Source organism: Panthera tigris, chromosome B2, assembly GCF_018350195.1.
Source record: "Panthera tigris isolate Pti1 chromosome B2, P.tigris_Pti1_mat1.1, whole genome shotgun sequence".
Classification (NCBI taxonomy): Eukaryota; Metazoa; Chordata; class Mammalia; order Carnivora; family Felidae; genus Panthera; species Panthera tigris.
In genome coordinates, this window is record NC_056664.1 from 150,326,239 (window position 1) to 150,347,617 (window position 21,379).

Consider the following 21,379-nt stretch of genomic DNA (forward strand, 5'->3'; position numbering starts at 1 on the left):
TACTGACGTGTGACGCATGTAGCTCTGCGGGTCCTAAGCTTAAAAGAAATTAGCAAAGATCTGTTTTACACTTTCCTGGAAATACGACATTTGGGCCGCTTGGCATTTGTGCTTCTCCTAAATTGGGACTTGTTCCGTGACGGTTCCTGGGTAGCGGCTCCCATATGGCTGCAGCTAGTTGGAACACTTTGATGTATGTGGTGTAACTGAACAAAAAATCGACAGAAGTTTAAGGAAACAAGCTCCTAAAACGCTGGGAGCCTCTGGAGCCTTACATCCCACTCCCCTCCCATCATACACCATTCAGAAGGTTATTCTCAGGAAGTAAAACCAGTGGTGTTCCCACTAGAAACCTCGGGACTATTTTCCCTCACACCTCTCATCCAAGAGCACACCACAACGATCCCCAAAATATCACAGTCACTGAAAGACCATGTCGGTTTGGGGAACACTCGGTCACCGCACACGCCGCTACTCAACGGGGAAGAAACTTGACGCAGTGTCCCAAAGCACGTGCACTGTAACTGGTAACAAAAAGAGGCCTCGACGAGAGAGGGACACACGGAACGGTCACGCTGTCACCCAAGGGGCAGGGAAGCCGGATCTTCACAAGGTTCTGCGCCGGCCGCCGGCGGCCACACGGTCTTCCCGGATGTCTCCGGGGCGAAGATTCGTAGTCCTCCGTCTGGGTGCCACCTAGACGCACACACTGTCACAGAGACCCGGGAGTCCATCGGGACACGGCCGCCAGCCTGGGCCCACTCCCTGAAGCCAGGCTGAGCCACGGAGCGCGGCCAGCGGGACGGCCACCGTGTCCCACCTGGACCGCCCCAGCCGGCCTCTCCGGGTCCCACCCCCGAGCCCACCGTGGGAGCGGCGGCCGCGGACAGAAGCGCGGAGGGTATCGGAGCCAGCCACAGAGCGCAGCCGGAGGCCCCGCCACGAAGCCGCTCGCGGCCGCGGGAGCAGGCGGTACACGGGGACACGGCCGCGCCTGCGAGGCCAGGAACACCGGCGGCGAAGGGGACCTCCGAAGCCGGCGGCGCCGTTACCCCTGAGCCGAGCGAGGCCCCGCAGGGGGCCCCGACTGGCTGGGGCTGCTGCTCGCGAGCACGTGCCCCCTTCCCCGTCCGGCCTGCCTCCTGGCCGGCGGGAGCTGACACAGCAGAACGGCGCCTGCGGGGGGCCAGTCACCCCTGCGGGGCGGCACACGGAGCGCAGCCGGGCCTCACGGCCGCATCACGCCTGCGCACGCGGCTCAGCACAGGGGCGCCAGAATCAGTGAGGCCGCTCCCCTTCTTGCCCCACCTTCACCACGGTTGCCAGGTACCTGCCACAAACCCAGATTCTGGGGGCGGGGCCAAGAGGGCGGAGCAGCACGGAAGGTGTTTTTTTGCATCTCTCATCCCTGAAATACAGCCGGGTCAACACTAAACCGTCCTGCACACCTAGAGAACGGTGTGCGCAACCTGAACCACCAGGTAGGCGGCGCGGGGAGGCCAGCTGCGGGAGAGAGAAGCCGCGGGAGGGGGGCAAGGAGCTGTTTTTGCTTGTGGAGACAGGACGGAGACGGGGAGGCTATGGGATAGCATCCACCCGCCCGAAATCAGCTGGAGAGAAACAGAGTCCGCAAGGGACTGAACTAAAACGGGAGAAGGGAGAAAGGAGAGGGTTTAAATTCCACTAAGACTCTATCAACAGGGGCAGTGCAGAGTCTTAAATTCCACAGCTCCATACCTGGCAGTGCTCTGGTGGGAAGGGCGAATCCCCAGGAGCAGAAATATATGCAGCCAAAAATTACTTATCCACCAAGGCTGTCATTCGAAATAGAAGTTTCCCAAACAAAAATTAAAGGAGTTCATGACCACTAAACCAGCCCTGAAAGAAATTTTAAGGGGGACTCTCTGAGGGGAGAAAAGGCGTTTAAAAAAAAAAAAAAAAAAAAAAAACAGACCAAAATCAGCAAAGACTAGAAAGGACCAGAGAACACCACCAGAAACTCCAACTCTACAAGCAACATCATGGCAATAAATTCATATCTTTCAGTACTCACTCTAAATGTCAATGGACTAAATGTTCCAATCAAAAGACATAGGGTAACAGAATGGATAAGAAAACGGGATCCATCTATATACTGTTTACAAGGGACCCACTTTAGACCTAAAGACACCTTCAAATTGAAAGCAAGGGGATGAAGAACCATCTATCATGGTAATGATTGCCAAAAGAAAGCCGGAGTATCCATACTCGTATCAGACAATCTAGACTTTAAAATAAAGACTCTAACAAGAGATGAAGAAGGGCATTATATCATAATTAAGGGGTCTATCCACCAAGAAGACCTAACAATTGTAAACATTTAGCCTCCAAATGTGGAGCACCCAACATATAAATCAATTAGTCAAAAACATAAAGAAACTCACTGATAATAATACCATAATAGTAGGAGACTTCAACACCCCAATTACAACAATGGACAGATCATCTAAACATAAAATCAACAAGGAAACAATGGTTTTGAATGACACACTGGACCAGATGTACTTAACAGATATATTCAGAACATTTCATCCTAAAGCAGTGAAATATACACTCTTCTCCAGTGCACATAGAACACTCTCCAGAATACATCACATACTGGGACACAAATCAGCCCTCAATAAGTACAAAAAGCTTGAGATCACACCGTGCATATTTTCAGACCACAAGGCTATGAAACTCAAAATCAACCACAAGAAAAAATGTGGAAAGATAACAAATACTTAAGAGATTAAAGACCATCCTGCTAAAGAATGAATGGGCTAACCAAGAAGTTAAAGAGGAAATTAAAAAGTACATGGAAGCCAATGAAAATGATAACACCGCAGCCCAAAACCTCTGGGACGCAGCAAAGGTGGTCATAAGAGGGAAGTATATAGCAATCCAGGCCTTCCTAAAGAAGAAGAAAGGTCACAGATACACAACTTAACCTTACACCTTAAAGAGCTGGAAAAAGAACAACAAATAAAACCCAAACACAGCAGAAGACAGGAAATAATAAAGATTAGAGCAGAAATCAATGCTATCGAAACCAAAAGAAACAGAACAGATCAATGAAACCAGAAGCTGGTTCTTTGAAAGAATTCACAAAATTGATAAACCCCTAACCAGTTTGATCAAAAAGAAAAAGGAAAGGACCCAAATCAATAAAATCAAGAATGAAACAGGAGAGATCACAACCAACACAGCAGAAATATAAACAATAATAAGAGAATATTACAAGCAATTATACTCCAATAAAATGGGCAATCTGGAAGGAATGGACAAATTCCTAGGAACACATAAATGACCAAAACTGAAACAGGAAGTTATAGAAACGTGAACAGACCCATAACCAGTAAAGAAATCAAATTAGTAATCAAAAATCTCCCAAAAAGCAAGAGTCCGGGGCCAGATGGCTTTCCAGGGGAATTCTACCAAACATTTAAAGAAAAGTTAACACCTGTTCTCTTGAAGCTGTTCCAAAAAATAGAAATGGAAGGAAAACTTCCAAACTCTTTCTGTGAAGCTAGCATTACCTTGATACCAAAACCAGACAAAGACCCCACTAAAAAGGAGAACTATAGACCAATTTCCCTGATGAACATGGATGCAAAAATCCTCAACAAGATACTAGCCAACCAGATCCCACAATACATTAAAAAAAAAAAACTATTCACCACGACCAAGTGGGATTTATACCTGGGATACTGGGCGGGTTCAATATCCACAAAACAATCAATGTGATACATCACATCAATAAAAAAAGGACAAGAACCACATGACCTTCTCAATAGATGCAGACAAAGCATTTGACAAAATACAGCATCCTTTATTAATAAAAACACTCAAAGTAGGGATAGAAGGATCATACATCAAGATCATAGAAACCGTATATGAACAACCCACTGCTAATACCATCCTCAATGGGGAAAAACTGAGAGCTTTCCCCCTAAGGTCAGGAACACAACAGGGATGTCCACTCTCGCCACTATTGTTCAGCACGGTATTGGAAGTCTGTGCCTCAACAATCAGACAACACAAAGAAATAAAAGGCATCCAAATCAGTCAGGAGGAGGTCAAACTTTCACTCTTCATAGATGACATGACACTCTCTATGGAAAACCCAAGATTCCACCAAAAAACTGCTAGAACTGATCCACGAATTCAGCAAAGGTGCAGGATATAAAATCAATGTACAGAAATCAGTTGCACTCCCATACACCATCAATGAGGCAACAGAAAGAGAAATCAAGGAATCGATCCCATTTACAACTGCACCAAAAACCATAAAATATCTAGGAATAAATCTAACCAAAGAGGTGAAAAATCTATACACTGAAAACTATAGAAAGCTTATGAAAAAAATTGAAGAAGACACAAAAAAATGGAAAAAGATTCCATGCTCCTAGATAGGAAGAACAAATATTGTTAAAATGTCAATACTCCCCAAAGCAATCTACATATTCAAGGCAATACCTATCAAAATAACACTAGCATTCTTCACAGAGCTAGAACAAACAATCCTAAAATTTGTATGGAATCAGAAAAGACCCCAAATAGCCAAAGCAATCTTGAAAAAGAAAACCAAAGCTGGAGGCATCACAATTCCGGACTTCAAGCTGTATTACAAAGCTGTAATCATCAAGACAGTATGGTACTGGCACAAGAACAGACACTCAGATCAATGGAATAGGATAGAGAACCCAGAAATGGACCCACACACGTATGGCCAACTAATCTTCGACAAAGCAGGAAAGAGTATCCAACGGAATAAAGACAGTCTCTTAAGCAAATGGTGCTGGGAAAACTGGACAGCAACATGCAGAAGAATGAACCTGGACCACTTTCTTACACCAGACACAAAAATAAACTCAACATGGATGAAAGACCTAAATGTAAGACAGGAAGCCATCAAAATCCTAGAGAAGAAAGCAGGCAAAAACCTCTTTCACCTCGGCCATAGCAACTTCTTACTCAACACATGTCTGGAGGCAAGGGGAACAAAAAGCAAAAATGAACTATTGGGACCTCATCAAGATAAAAAAGCTTCTGCACGCTGAAGGGAACAATCAACAAAACTAAAAGGCAACCAACAGAAGGGGAGAAGATACTTGCAAACAACATATCAGATAAAGGGTTAGTACCCAAAATCTATAGAGAACTTAACCAAACTCAACGCCCAAAAACCAAATAATCCAGTGAAGAAATGGGCAACAGACATGAATAGACACTTCTCCAAAAAAGATATCCAGATGGCTAACCAACACAAAAAATTAGGAAAATACAAATCAAAACCACCATGAGATACCACCTTACCCTTGTCAGAATGGCTAACACTAACAATTCAGGCAACAACAAATGTTGGTGAGGATGCGGAGAAAGAGGATCTCTTGCAGTGCTGGTGGGAATGCAAGCTGGTGCAGCCACTCTGGAAAACAGTGTGGAGGTTCCTCAAAAAATTAAAAATACAACTACCCTACGACCCAGCAATGGCACTACGAGGCATTTATCCACGGGATACAGGTGTGCCGTTCTGAAGGGGCATATGCACCCCAGTGTTTATAGCAGCACTATCAACGATAGCCAAAGTATGGAGAGAGCCCAAATGTCCATTGATGGATGAATGGATAAAGAAGATGTGGTTCATATATACAGTGGAGTATTACTCAGCAATCAAAAAAAAAAAAAAAAAAGAAATCTTGCCATTTGCAACTACATGGATGGAACTGGAGGGTATTGTGCTAAGTGAAATTAGTCAGAGAAAGACAAATATCATACGACTTCACTCACATGAGGACTTTAAGATCCAAACAGATGAACATAAGGGAAGGGAAGCAAAAATAATATAAAAACAGGGAGGGGGACAAAACACAAGAGACTCTTAAATATAGAGAACAGAGGGTTGCTGGAGGGGTTTGGGAGGGGGTATGGGCTAAACGGGTAAGGGGCTTAAGGAATCTACTCCTGAAATCATGTTGCACAATGTGCAACTTGGATATAAATTATAAAAAATAAATTATAGAAAGTTAAAAAAAATTAAAATACATAAAATAAATAAACCCAGATTCTTACCAGGGCCAACAAGCCTGCCCCCAGTCAGAGGTTCTGCAGCCCGACGCCCACTCTTGGCTTCACCACCACATGGGCTGGAGCATGAGTGGTGCCCGTTCCCTGAACGCTGCCCTCCCGATACATACCTGGCCCCTCACCCACCTCACGTGCCCGCTGCCCACATCACCTCCTCGGAGAGGAGCCCCAGAGGAGGCTTGGCACAGGGTATCCGACGTCGTGTGAACCCACTTCTTTTGTAAGGATACAAAGTCCTCAAGTGTGAGGCCACCGCTCTCCCCTTCACGCACATGTCCCAGCGCTCAGCACAGGCCAGGTGCAGACTTGCTCAGAGACACGTTTACATGAATTAGCTGAGGGCGCCTGGGTGGCTCCGTCAGTTGAGGATCCGACTCTTGATTTGGGCTCAGGTCACGATCCCAGGGTTCGTGAGATCAAGCTCCACATCAGGCTCTGTGCTGGCAGTGTGGAGTCCGCTCGGGATTCTGTCTCCCTCTCTCTCTGCCCCTCCCTCCCCCCTCAAAAATTAACAAATAAACATTAAATGAATGAGTTAATAGGTTAAGACATACACGTACACACACGCACACATACAGACACACGGACACGGACACACAGGTGCTCACACACCTACACATACACGTGCGTGCATGCAAGCCCTCACACAGTCCAGGCCACAGGAGTGCTGGGGACAAAGGGGAAGGTGCCGGGGCGTCTGGTCTCGGCCACCCCCCAAGACCCCGCAGTGGTAAGTGCTGCACGTGTGGAGTGACAGCATCACCACTGTGCTCATGAGGCTCCTCACTGGGGTGGGGGGAGCCCCGAGCCTGGATGCAGAGAAGCCAGCAGGGAGGCTCCCAGACAACGGCCTCCCGCGGGGCTTTGCGCCACGAGCTCCGCGGCCAGACGGCCTGCCGGGGGCACACTCGGTGCCGGTGCGTCTCTGGAACCGGGCTGCGGGTCTCCGTTTCCACGTCTAGGAGTCAGGGTCCCGGAAGGGCTGAGTTCACGCCCAAGAACGTGACGTGAGGACGTGGGGGAGCTCAGCACACACCAGCTACGGCATGTGCGCCTCTACGTGCGCAACAGGGAAACGTCTGGGATTTGCCTCCTGTCCTGGCGAGTGCCCCCTACAGAGCCAAAAGTCACCGGGCCTCAAGGCGTCCCACAGAAGCCGCCTATGGAACGACGAAAGGGCCTGGGCCCAGCCTGAGACCGGGAGGTCCACGCCAACACCTGAGGCCACCGGATGGGATGACGCAGGAGAGCAGCGGAGTCTGCGTGCAGATTCTCTCGGAAGTCACTCTCTCACGCGCGGCCTCCGCGACACACGGCACGGGGCACACTCACAGGGACACTGCACATCGGCCCATGTCCACGGCTCACGTGCAGGAGTCCGTCTACAGGAGCCCGGCTTTCAGCCCAGACTCACAACTGCATGGACTCGGGCAACCTCTCTATTCTCTGTAGCCTCAAACCCCTCATAGAATCAACTTCTACCTGACGACATGAGACACCACACGGTCCCAGGCAAACGCAGCCTTCTCTAGTCTCCAGGGACACAAAACCTGCCCCCGTCACTGCAGTCACATCTCTCATCTCCTATGAGAAAAATCAGTTAAGCTTAAAAAAAAAACTGTCTTTACCATTATTTTAAAGCTAGGGCTTTATTTTTTATAAGTAAAAAGTATTTAAAAGCCCAAAATTGTATCTTGCACTTCCAATTTAATCAGCTGAAACCATTTAAAAACAAATTTGGAACCAGATGGGAAAAAAAATATCAGACTGAGCTCTGATACACAAGTTTCACGTAGGTGAAGTCTTCATGGCTCTGTGATAAACCCCAGAAAGAAATAAAGAACAGAACAAGTAAAAGAAAAAGAAAATAGAGCCTCACAAGGGAAATGTTGGCAAACCACTTTCCATAAGCAAAAAATGATACTGTGATAGTGATGATGACAGTGGTGACAGCGGGGCCTGTCTCTCTTTCCTGGCCATCGGCTACGAACCCCCCATCAGCCCAAAACGCCATCAGTGACGACGGCGGTGACGGTGCTGGTGGTGGGGTGACTGGCTCTGAAATGACTTCCTCTAATAAGAATCATGTGGAATAAGCTCAAAAATTAAGTGAAAAAATCTTTTTCTATTAATTCATATCGGAGACAAAAAGTAACAAGTGTGAGAAATGGTGAGAAATATTTGAAATGCAACAATTACAACATAAAAGAACATCACACATGAAATTCACATTTATCTTACTGAAACATTCTAACTCAAGAATGGAAATATTGGGTAAAATTAGTCAATTCTCACCTATTGTATTAACTAAGGACCCACAGAAATTCTAGAAAAACTGACCAAATATCTAACTTTATAACATTTCAAGAGAGAGACATGAATGTTGGAAATTTTTATATTTAGGTAAATTTTATAGATTGCATTTAGAGAATAATACCTTAAACATTTTTCAAGGCTATTTGTCAAAACTTAACCCCAAAACCTATGTGCTGGTGGGTCTGTTTAAGAAGCCCACTGCCCCCTGCATTTGTGTGTCATTTCCTAAATAAGGAACTGCTTTTGCTGGTTAACAGTTAGCTGTGATTCAAATTGGCAAGTACTGAGTGAGCAGATTCTAAGCAAAAGGATTGTTCTGGGTGCCACAAAGGTGACCGTCTGCAGTGAAAGTCCAAGGCCTTTGCCTGAAAGTTCCACTCCACAACTTCAACAAGTCACAATTATCCTCCAAAATTTGACATCAAAATGTCGCCCATCAACACCTCACTGAGTTGCACCCGAATTTAAAAGAAATCACTGGGGCGCCTGAGTGGCTCAGTTGGATAAGCATCTGACTTCGGCTCAGGTCATGATCTCACAATTTGTGGGTTCGAGCCCCACGTCAGGCTCTGTGCTGACAGCTCAGAGCCTGGATCCTGCTTCCGATTCTCTGTCTCCCTCCCTCCTTCTCTCTCTCTCTGCCCCTCTCCCACTCGTACTCTGTCTCTCTCTCTCTCAAAAATAAACATTAAAAAAAATAAAATAAAAATAAATATATCATAATGCCTAAAAAATAAGACAGATATTAGGTTAACAATCATTTTAAATGTGGCTCAATTATCAAATTCATTTAAAGGTCCAGAAATTCGTAAGGTTTAATAATCAATCTTAAACCCAATCTTGACAGATCTTACTGTGAAATTAGCAACAGAAGATCCATGATGACAAGGTGGTCCTGCCCACTCCTGCCATTAACGAGCTGACCCCCTTCCCTCGCAGCCTTCCCAGAAGACACGGGATATCGTCCCACACAGAGCTGCTATGACTCACATGCGGTATGTTTTTAAAGTCTGCTATTTTAGTAACCTCATAAAATGTTACAAAATTCTTCAAAAGAATTGCTTCGTTCGTCTGGGAGACCTACCGCCCAGTGTTTAAATTGTCTTTGTTCTGTTTTTACATAAGAGTCCGTACAAATACGGGAAGAAGTACATAAATACTACTCCTCTCCTCAACACCTTTCTTCAAGCTGGTGTTTTCCACCCATGGTGTCTGCAAATGGGAAAAACCTTCTCCTGCCAAAATGCGAAATGTACAAAATGATTAACCTCCAAGGGCGCAGTGTTGCAAAGACCTTGGAGATGAGATGCCCGTTTGAGCCTTCAAAGGGCCTCCCCGCAAGACCAAGGATGCCCACAAAATGGGAGCAAGTGACAATGTCACATCTCTCAGGTCTGCCGCCCTCCTCCCCCGGCATCTCCCTGTTCCCATCCCAACGCTCTGACTTTGACCCAGGCTCACGGACACCCCTCGGCCACGCCTACGGAGCCATGAAGACTGACAGCTCTCGGGGACCACCCACAGGAGCCACAGGTCTGCCTACATGTGGACAAAGTCTGACCCTGGACCCAACAGCTCCTGCACCCGTTTATCCAGAAGGACAGCGTCTGCCTCGGGAGGGTGCAAGTCCGCGCTCCAGAATTGGTGCCCTTTCCCAGGCAAACCAGCTAGAAAACTTCGCAGAGTATCAGACCACACCTGCCCCATTAAACAGAAATGTAAAGGAAACCTGGAATAATGTGTTGAAATTATAGATAACAGAGACTTTTTAACCAATCCAATAAGACTTCACTTAAACACAATAACACTCTTAAGACGCCTGGGTGGCTCAGTCAGTTAAGCATCCGACTTCGGCTCAGGTCGTGAGCTCACGGTTCGTGGGTTCGAGCCCCGTGTCAGGCTCTGTGCTGACAGCCCAGAGCCTGGTGCCTGCTTCGGATTCTGTGTCTCCCTCTCTCTCTGCCCCTCCCCGGCTTGTGCACTTGCTCTCTCTCTCTTTCTCAAAAATAAATGCTAACACTAAAAAAAATTTTTTTAAGCAATAATACTCTTGAAATCATAATGCATATTTCAGAAGGCATTATAAATTAAACCCTTCATTTGGAAAGCATTCAAAATATATCAAAAATCAAAATTGTAGACGAGTCTTAAAAACCAAAGTTGTTCTCATAAATCTCTTAGATGTACTTTTGGGTAGCAAAATGTCTTTTAAACTAAACTATGAGACAATGAATTCATCAACACGGCACCCCCTCCAATCTCAGGTCTGTAGCCCTCAGCTGTAGGTAGTTCTAAGCTACATCTCTAATACAGAGTAGCTGCGTCCTAAAAAGAGAAACTACTGGCCCTGAAGGCTGCTTCACGTCGCTGCAGGACCTATGTGACCATCACTCAACCCTGTGGGTGCCTGAAACACCCAAACTCTCCATCAAGTTTTAAGAGGTAATGTATCACAGTAAAGTTGAAAAATGGGCCCATAAAATAAAGACAGAAGTACAAAAATTCACGTTCAACATGATAGTAAAATATCTTCTAAGGTCAAACGTCAAGGCTCGGAAAATGTAATGATTAAAAACGAGCATTGAGTTTCGCAGCAAACTGGTACAAAACTGCACCATACTTTGTACCCGTTAAATACTCTGAACGCAACACTCGACACACGACGCATACCGTCAAAACTCACCTTATTCTGACAGATTTGATGCACAGGCCGTGAATGGGCTTCCGCTATCACGGCTGCACTGCGACCCGCATTGAGGTCGAACACCTCCACGGTCTTGTCCCGGCCCGCAGTGAGCACCAGGTCTGTGTGACAGTTAGGGAACTCCTCTCAATAACCCACCTTGGGGAGTGAACAGGACTATTCATTCTGGTACCACCTCTGGAGACACCAGGAGACACAGAGGGTGACTGGCTGTGACTTTCGGAAGCTCCACAGAGACGTGGTCACAGCCCTGCCCCCCATCCCCTATCTCCCCCCCCCCCCCACCACAGCCCATTACATTCAGAAGAATGTAACTTAGACCTTTGAGTAAATGAAAATTTTCTAAGAATTCCTAAAGGTCAGAGCTCTCCTCCTAAATAAATCAAAAGCAATGCTTTTTAATTAAAAGGGATGATGCTAGCTATAAAAACTCAAAAAACAGGAGTTCCTGGGTGGCTCGGTCGGTTAAGCATCGACTTCAGCTCAGGTCATGATCTCGCGGTTCGCGAGTTCGAGCCCCGCATCGGGCTCTGTGCTGACGGCTCAGAGCCTGGAGCTGCTTTGGATTCTGTGTCTCCCTCTCTCTCTGCCCCTCCCCCACTCATACTCTGTCTCTCAAAAGTGAATAAACAATAAAAAATAAAATAAACTTTTGGCCTCAATTTCATGTTTGACAGTTAATGCTGTAACTCTCGCCTGCTCCGCAGAGATGGGGCAAACCCCAAGTAATCAAAGGGTGTCTACAGCAGGCGTACCGTTTCATTTTTAAAAAGTGCCAAACTACTACGTTATTATTCCATAAACTGCCGGCAGTTCAGGAAAACCAGGTTAGATCACCCGGCTGTACGTCACATGCTGTTGCGTCCGCTGCTAATTTTCCTCTGAAGCCCCTTTCGCCACGCAGACGAAGCACTACGCACACAGTCAGTGCAGAAGCCATGGGCCCCCGGAGCCTCGGGCTGGAGCCGGGACCCTCAGCAGACGCCTGTCGGGAGGATGGCGCTCGGGATGTGAACACGCCAAGAGCGGAGGCAGGATACAGGAATAAAAGTCGTTCACGGCAGACAGGCTGGTGATCTCTGTTGGGCCAGCTGTGGGGAGCCTGAAAACGGGCCTGCACCTGCTCTTTTGTTTGTACCTGGAAGAAAAATAAACGCAGTCGATCTTTAGGTTCCCCTCCACTACCGTGAAGCGTCCCACCTTTAAAAACCGAATCCGGGGCGCCTGGGGGGCTCAGTCGGTCAAGCGTCCGACTCTTCATTTCAGTCAGGTCATGATGTCACGTTTGTGGGTTCGAGCCCCGCATCGGGCTCTGTGCTGACAGTGTGGAGCCTGCTTGGGATTCTCTCTCTCCTTCTCTCTCTGCCCCTCCCCTGCTTGTGCCCTCTCTTTCCCTCTCAAAATAAATATATAAACTTTTTAAAAAATTGAAAATGAAGAAAGTTTTCATACCACTTAATTATATTTCATAACATCGAAGGAATAAATCAGCTACCTTAATTTTCCTTTAGGAAACCCTAACTTTTCATTTAGGAAAACTTCATGAAAAAATATCACTATATAAAGCCCCAAATAATTCATTCCTGTCTACAAAAAAGCAAACTTTTCTCCTAATTCTAAAATAATTACATACACTTAAGGAGACATCCAGCCAGTTATGAATTATCTGTATTTCCATTTACACATACGTTCTTAGTATCTTTTAAAGGGTAACATAAGCAGCTAACATTGGCTTAACACACACACAGCCTCGACAATTCCTAACAATAATTCTGTACAGGAAGGGAACCTGCTGGCGATCTCAGGATGTGGCCCTAACCCAGGGAGGGCATGGCTGGCCCTGGGGAGACGGCGGGATGGCCCAGGAGGGCCCAGGGGAGGTGGCGGGTCGGCCCAATTGGGTAAGAACTGGCACAAGCAGGTTCAGGTGGGTGATGGGCAAAGGGGTGGGGAGGGTGGAGGGGGATATGGGGTGGCGGCCGAGGTGGAGGGTGAAACAGGCCGTTAGCCTGCTCCTTCCACGGGTCCGTAAAGGCTGGGCGGGGGGCCTGGGGCCATGACATCAGGGTGGGCACAGAGACGGGCACCCAGAGAACAGGTCCTGGGGACAGGGCTGTGGGGCTCGAGGGACAAATGGGGTGGAGTCACAGGAGGCCGGCAGCAAGGCTCAGTGCCAGCGCACGGACCCCATAACTTACTGTGCCTCCCCGCTGAAAACCCGCGCTGGACCGCACAGCAGGTGGTTAGCGGGACAGAGAGCGGCTGCTCCGTCTGCGGACAGCACAGGCCAGGCGACGCTGTTCAGAAAGAACAGAGGGTGCAAGCAAAGAGAGGACGCACACGGCTGACATCACGGGGAGTGGGGGTGCATGGGGACTCCCCGTTTGGGCACTGCATTCCCGTGGCTTCGCGGGCCACGCACCCCCTCAGGCTCAGAGGGAGAGGAAGGGCGGGGGGGGGGGGCGGGGGGACGTGCCGCTGGGCGCACGGCATTTCCGTCTCTGCTCCCAGACAAGAACAAGTGTGCACCGAGGGGCCAGCCGGCGGCCTTCCAGAACAATAGACAGTCCTGCTGAGAGGCGCTCACGCCTGCAGCCTGTGCAAGGTTCAGAATCCCATCATGCAAAGCCTCGGCCGTTTCAGGGTCACCACCTCCAGCTGACGCCGGGACACGTGGGGAAGACGCTGCAGCCTGAGCGACAGGCCTGGGGACAGGCGCTTCTCCAGCAGCTGCCACGGGGCCCCTCCCCACACAGAGCAGGGGGAGGCTTCCCCTGGCCGCACACCACCACCCACCGGAGGCTTGGGCCACATAAGCGCGTGCCGGGCCAGGGTGTGCGAGGAGGAATCGCCTCCACGCCCTGGCTCTGCCCGCTGGACTGGAAGCCGGCCCAGTACCTCTTTCCCGGGACCTGTATCATCAAAACCAAGACGACACAGAAACGCTGGGCTCGCGACAGCCAGCAAGCCTTCGGATCCTCGTAGCTCGCCCCAGACCCTCACCGGCGGAGAGCACGTCACTCAGACCAGCCGGCGCGCGGTGCCGCACCGCAGCCCAGAGGACCCGTGGAGCATGAGCACCCGCGACGGACGGGGGGGCCCGAAGCCGGACACACAGACGAGGGAGGTCCTCCCGGGGAATCCACCCGAGGCAGGCAGGACCTCTGCTGGGTCCCGACGGACGTCACTTGACACGCGACTCACCCGTCCCCCGCCTTCCTACTTCCAGTGGGGACTTCCCTGTGTCGCGGCTTCCTCCTGGCAACACTGCACACGGCTGGGGGTGGGGCCGGCAGCCTGCCCTGTCGTCAACCCAGCACCGCAGGCTGAGGCCCCCGGGCAGCGAGGCCGGGTGGCCCACAGGGGGTCTCCGGGGACGGGCTGAGGGGGAGTGCGTGCCAGGCAGAGTGCGCGTGGGGAAGGCCGCAGGGGTAACGCGACCGGAAGCCCAGGGCACTCTGTGCCGTCTGTCCAGCCGCAGGAGCGGCCTCATGGATCCATCACACCTGACCCACACCCATCCTGGCCTCGGCACCCGTGTCCCGGCCCGACCTAGAAGTGGGCCGATCTTCCGGCTGAGATCTGGGGCCGTGTGCTACGCGGATCCCTCCGTCCACAATTAAAAAGCTATCCAGTGAGGCCGCTAAGCTGAAAACTTACCCATGGGTCTCCCAATGGGCACAACGGGGACGAAACAGATCCCACGGCGACTCGCAAGCCAGACCCCGAGCTCACACTAGCTCATTCAAACCCACATGCTCCAAAGCAAGAGCACAGGTGAGCCGATGCAGGGGCAACTTCCCACATGTGCCGTATAAGGGAACCTCGTTTACAGATTCTGACAGTCCCTGCCACGCGCCCAGGGGCCTGCGGCCTTCAGGCTTCAGCATAGTCTCCCCCTTCATCTTGCCACATAAGAAATACGAATGTGATGCCTGGAGCTACGGCAGCCACCTTCAGGGCATAAAGCGAGAAGCGACAGAAGGGAACCAGCACACACTGAGGGCACTGGGCGCTTCTCGGGGGGGTCCTCCACCCCGTGGACCTCCCGCCTCCGGGCGGCTCGGGACGTGCCGGGAAAGCCGTCGTCAGGCGCTGAGTTACAGGAAGGAGGAGGGCAGGACGGACAGCCTCCGGGGGACAACACGGCCTGCCCTCACCGTGCGTGCCACATACAGCTTGCTGCCGGGCACCCAGAAGGCGGGTCTGAAGACACCCTACGCGCCCCCACAGCCCCACTTTCAGGCAGGCACCCCGCAATCCGGCCCTAAGGCACCGGTGAGAACGACAAGTCGGAAGAAGCAGGCATCGGTCAACCAGAGGATGGGGGAGGACGTGCGGCACGTTCCGACCGGATAGAATCTCACAACGGCGCGCAAACGGACCAAAGTTCCGTTCGTGAGCGCGGCGGAGTCTCACACGCGTAAATTTGATTATTATGAAAGGCGTGCTGCGTTTAAAGACTCAATAAAACCGCGTGGAAACCTAGAGATACAGCAAACCTAGAACCACGGATGGGAAGCAAACACACCAGGGTCTCAGCAAGAGGGAAGTCACAACAGCCACAGCACAGGAGCAGCCCCAGTGTCCACTGACTGATGGACGGAGAGGACGCGGTGCGTGCGCACACACACAACACACACACACACACACACAGTGAGATAGACAGACACACATACAAGACATACACACAGGGAGAGACACACACACAGAGGGAGAGACCTACAGAGACACACACACACAAATGGAATATTACTCAGACACAAGATTAAGATCTTGAATCTGCAGCAAGGATGGACCCAGAGGGTACTGTGCTCAGTGAAGTAAGTCCGAAAAAACAGACACCGTATGACCGCACTTACAAGTGGAATCTAAAAACAAGCAACGACAAAACACAAACAGATTCATACGTACAGAACTGGGGGCTGGCAGAGGGGAGGTCGGAGGGGCCTGTAAAATCAAGGTCAGGGACGGAAGTGCAGCACAAGGAAATACGGTCAATGGTACTGGTAGTTTTGTACTGGGCTGATGGCAGCTACCCTCACCCTGGTAAGAAAAAAAAAAGGGGGGGGGGCAGAGGAAAGAGGGGCAGGAAAGGTCTGGAAAGGCAGCCCTCTATTTATCCCTGTAATTTTTCATTTCTTTAAAAACTTTGGAAACAAACAAAAAAAGTGTTAATATTTGCCAAAGGGAGGTAAACAGGCATTTGGTATATTCAGCACGTGTGTGTGTGTGTGTGTGTGTGTGTGTGTGTGTGTGTGTGTGCGTGTGTAGGAAACATTTCATCTTTAACTTCACCATAAACACAGTAGTAATCGTCCCACACAACGTCCATCAAGGCGGGAACGCCACCTTCCGAAGCCCCGCACCGCGGCCCCGGGCAGGGAGAGACCGCTCACCCGGCTCCTGGCAGCAGCTGGCCAGGCTGTGATTACGCTGTACATAACATTCAAATGGAAACACTCTCGTTTCATAAGGTCAGCCCTGAAACACAGCGCCCCCCACTACAGAGAGAAAATATAAAAGAGGAGGCTACGTACCTTCTTATCTCATCCTTGCTCGTGTCAATGTGACACTTCAGGAGCTGAAGTTCAGGGCCAGAAGAACACAATATAAAAGCGTCTAGGTAGTAAAACTGGGCGGACTGGATGGGCTTCGGGAACAGGTCTCTGCCCTATAACGCAGATCGGTAGTTACTGCCAACACAACAGACGTTAGCAAGAAACTCCGCTGCTCGAAACAGGACAGTCTTCGTGTCAACCCCAAACATCTACCCTAAATGTACAGACAGATTGTGTTAGAACCGGTTTACGATTTTGTTCCCTCTCCCTGACTACTCCTAAAAGATGTTCCAAGTAGTACGTGTTTGGAATTCTGGCCACTTAGACTTTAAAGGAAGACTGACACTTGGCAGTGAACACGTGGAGTGGCAAGGATTTTAGTAGAGACAAAATTCTCACCACGAGGAGTCTGAGGGTTCTGCTCTCAGCCTGTATCTCAGAACGTCCGAGACAGCAGTGTCACGGCCCTAAAGCAAGTGCGTCCCCTTGAACCTGCTGCCAAACCTCTCGACTCAGGGCCCCAGGTCTGACGCGCCTCCCCTCCCGGCTCATTGTCCTAGGGCTCGACCCCCCTTTACAACAGGACTCACGGGAATAAGAGAGCCACATCTCTGACAATTTGCAGTTTGTGGGCTCCTCTTCTGACTACCCCCCTTTCCCATCCTGGCCCTGAGATGATCCCACCTTCCCTTCGTGCCTCACCCACTGTCTCCAGACGGTCACCTCCAAGCACATTAAAATGCTCACACGCAGCTGTGTGTGTGCACGTCAGGTGTGTGGGTAAATATACACACGCACACACTTAAGAAAACACTTCATCATCAGCCGCTGTCGGTTCTGATGCATCTCCGGCTTACCCTGGCCTCAGCCTCCCAGTTAGGGCAAGAGCCTGGGGCCCCGAGAAGGCGCTGTGAGCCTGTGACACTGCGTGGTCACTGTGAAGTCCCTTACCACACACAGCACGAGCTCCGCCCTACGCAGCGACCACACCCTCGGCGTCCCATCCAGGGAAGCGGACAGCAGCCACCGGCCGTCATGACTCCAGCACACAGTGCTCACTGCCCCGTCGTGACCTAATGGGAGGGAGACAGACGGGGCGCCTGGAACCTTCACGCGGCACAGCCGAGTGCAGCTTCTAGGAACCACCAGCCAGGCCAGAGGCCTTCCCAAGCCACGGTGACACCAGTGAAACCAAAGACCGAGAAGGTGACTTCTGCCTCGCTTAAAGACTTGACATGGTTATTGATGGAGCAATTTCAGAAGTTATATTTGAAAACTAAAGCCCCAGATTATGTGTGCATTTGTGTCTTTAAAGAAGAAGCAAAATGCAGAAACTTATAAAATGTATAGAAATCTGTGGACTCCAGGGGTGCCTGGGAGGCTCGGTCAGTTAAGCGTCCGACTTCGGCTCAGGTCGTGATCTCACAGCTCGTGAGTTCGAGCCCCGTGTCCGGCTCTGTGCTGACAGCTCAGAGCCTGGAGCCTGCTTCCCATTCTGTGTCTCCCCCTCTCTCTGCCCCTCCCCTACTCGCACTCTGTCTCTCTCTCTCAAAAATAAATAAACGTTAAAAAAAATATTAAAAGAAAGAAAAAAAATCCATGGACTTCATGATAACACATCTCAAGGAACTGTTGGTCTTTCAATACTGAAGGGAACGGTTATGAGGATTTACTGTCCACAGTCAGGTACCGTGTGAGTATCTGTTAGGCCCTTGCTGGCCGCCGGTCAGTAGACAGGCCGTCCCCCAACAGTTTGTCGAATGTGCTGCACAGAGAGGAGCCACACGCACAGTTGAAAAGAAAGAAAAGCGGTCAAGAAACAGCAGTTACCTGCTTCTCACTTCTTACCAAAACCCCTAGAGACAAGTTCTAAAATGACAAGTGCAGTCTGTTCTTTGGGCCACTGTGAGCCCTTGACTTGTGTCACCACCACCGCCGCGGAGGCGGCAAACAGCCAAGACGCGCGCTCTGGTGGCCCCATCCTCACGTCGGGCAACGGGAAGGCCGGACCTCTGCGTTTACATGCGTCGGGCGGTCTCTGCGGCACCTTCCCCTTGACGGACATGCACCCCGGTGCAGGGCTGGGGCACCCACGGGGCGTCTCCCCCAGTCACACACGTGGTCAGTGGGATAGGCCGACCGTGCGCCCCAGCTCTGAGCTGACCACAGAGGATGGACTCGGTCCCTGGACCCCACCCTGGCCGCCGGCCCTGCTCCTCCCTTTGGGCTGCTGCTCACCTGCTGCCCTCTAGTGGGGGCTTGTGGGAGTTTCAGCAGAAGGACCAAGGCCCTGTAAGGGGGAATCACCACCGCTGCTGGGCCACAGAGCAAGGCCATGGGTGACCACTTAGAAAGGTCGTCACCCCGGGGAGGTATCTTAAAGCCAGTCTGACCCTGCGGCCACCTGCTGCTCTGACAGGGGGAGGAGCCCAAGGAAAGGCAGGGACAAGGCAGTCACGGGGCGTGTGCGGCTTCAGAAATGAAAACCGTGGGCTTCCAGAAGTGGGAACGGAGAGGGTGGGCAGTACCGGGGAGGCTGGACCCACGTGGCAGGCCCAGTGGCCCCCGCGCCGCACAAGGCTGCCTTCCTGCGCAGGCACCACATCCCCACATCCAGCCAGGACTGTGGGGAGGGACCCCAGGTGAGCACCGCATCCGGGACCTGGCTCGGCCGCGGTGCCCACCTGCCTGAACGCGGATGCAGCCCCCGGCACCGTGCAGACGTTCCTGCTGCGGCCAGACCACCAAAGATGAGACCATGAACTGCAGGATCACATCACACTCGCCGGAAAAGCAACAGGAGAAAGATGGGGAAGCAGGAAAGGTTTATAAAGAGCAGGGACTGCAGTTCTGAAACCGGCCCGTCCAACCAGAATTTCACCTGCAGTGGCGCTGCTGCCCCCTGGTGGGGGCTTGCGGGAGTTTCAGCAGAAGGACCGAGGCCCCGTAAGGGGCGTCATCACCGCTGCTGGGCCACGGAGCAAGGCTGGGGCCTCCAGGGGAAGGAGGCTTGTAACCGCCCCCGGAGAGGGCGCCCGGGAGGGTTCGCTGAAGTGTCTCAGGGCTCCTCCCCCACCGCCTCCCCCAGGGAATGAGGCCGAAGCCGCAGGTTGCATCTCGCTGGGTGTCATTCTTCCCAATTAAGTGATAACCCACTGCAGCGTGGGGACATCCTCCTCCTGTCCTTGCGTCCCTCCCACCCCGCCCACCGCTAACTGCTGTGCCAAGCCTGGGCACCCAGACAAGGCCAACTGAGTCACCAGAGAAGGCAGAAGCACTCCCAAAGCAGACACTAAAGGGACGCCCTCCGCTGGTCCCCCAGTGTCGCTGCGGCCCTTAGGAGCCCACCCGGGGCGTCAGCTCAGAGGGGAGGGACAGACCTCTCTGACTCCAAATGAGAACAACCAGAACCGCCATGGGACCTTCTCCTCCAAGCTCCACCCTGCACACAAGCAGCTGTGACCTCAAGGCCTGGCGCTGGGACCCCGGCTCTGGCTGCTCAGTGTGCCCGTGAAGGACCCAGGCTGGCCTGTGCTCAGTTCTGTGCTGCACACGCGGCCCTCTCACTGAACCACGCGGACCTGGATGGCGGATGCCCGTGTTGTGCGTGCTGGGGACATAGGCCTCAGAAATCGAACGAACAGGGCACAAAACACATTTGAGTCCTCTCCTTTCCTGGGGCCGGGGCCACGGCCACACCCGGGGTGTGTGACCCCCACACCACAGAAAAGGAACGTGGACACCAATGGCGTGGCCTGAGCTCCAGTGGACAGGGAACTTCACACAAGGAGGCGAGAGGTTCTGAGCCTCATTCCACCTTTTTTAAGAACACGTTTTTATGCAGTTCTGTAACATTTAATAAAGTCTTAATTAAATCTAATCTTGTGAAGTGGCTGGCCCCAGACTCTCACTCTTAACACCCCTCAGCCTCGGGCACATCCCCCCCCCCTTCTGCTCTGTGCCCAGCACTTGCTGACGAGGGGCAGAAGTTCCAAGGCTGGTGCTGCACAAGGTGGGACAGAAAGTGTCCTAAATTCTACAGCACAAACGTGGGCACCCTTATTAAATGAACGCCATCATGAACACTGGTTTTCAGACCAGGAGGCACACCCAGCTGTGCCCTCTGGGAATCCACTCCAAGTGCTGCAAAGGGAATTCTAATTCAGCGTCCGATTCTACCCACAACAAAGTACCCAGATTTATATCTCTGTCTTAGATGATGATGGCGGTAAAAGCGCGCATTTTCCTGCTTCCCACAGTAACTGTTGAAAAGCATTCATACTTGCAAAGCTGAATTACAGGACTATTAAACCAACTGCATAAGGTGGAACGATGTCCTAGAACAGGTAGGGTAAGAACAGTTGGGTAAGAATGACTCTTCCCCAAAACACAAATAGGTGAGTTCAAATATCTACTGCATTGGGGCGCCCGGGTGGCTCAGTCGGTTAAGCGTCCAACTTCAGCTCAGGTCATGATCTCGCGGTCCATGAGTTCGAGCCCCGGGTCGGGCTCTGTGCTGACAGCTTAGAGCCTGGAGCCTGTTTCAGATTCTGTGTCTCCCTCTCTCTCTGACCCTCCCCCGTTCATGCTATCTCTCCCTGTCTCAAAAATAAATAAATATTAAAAAAAAAAATCTACTGCATTATCTTAATTCAGCCACAAGCCCTATTCCTGCAATAAAATACAGAGA

The 21,379-nt window shown here is 51.0% G+C and overlaps 1 protein-coding gene and 1 long non-coding RNA gene across 2 annotated transcripts in view; one reads left to right on the forward strand and one right to left on the reverse strand.

The window, feature by feature from the left end:
- The window catches only part of WDR27 (WD repeat domain 27), a 159,691-nt gene that overhangs the window by 92,021 nt on the left and 46,291 nt on the right, over positions 1 to 21,379 (reverse strand). The window contains 4 exon segments of the mRNA XM_042987551.1: positions 11,108 to 11,229; positions 12,169 to 12,266; positions 16,669 to 16,802; positions 17,641 to 17,762. Of these exon segments, the coding sequence (XP_042843485.1) occupies positions 11,108 to 11,229; positions 12,169 to 12,266; positions 16,669 to 16,802; positions 17,641 to 17,762 (476 nt within the window).
- LOC122238824 lies at positions 1,369 to 10,152 on the forward strand. Its single transcript, XR_006218014.1, has 3 exons — positions 1,369 to 1,481; positions 9,272 to 9,419; positions 9,550 to 10,152. It is a non-coding gene; the product is annotated as an uncharacterized LOC122238824 (long non-coding RNA).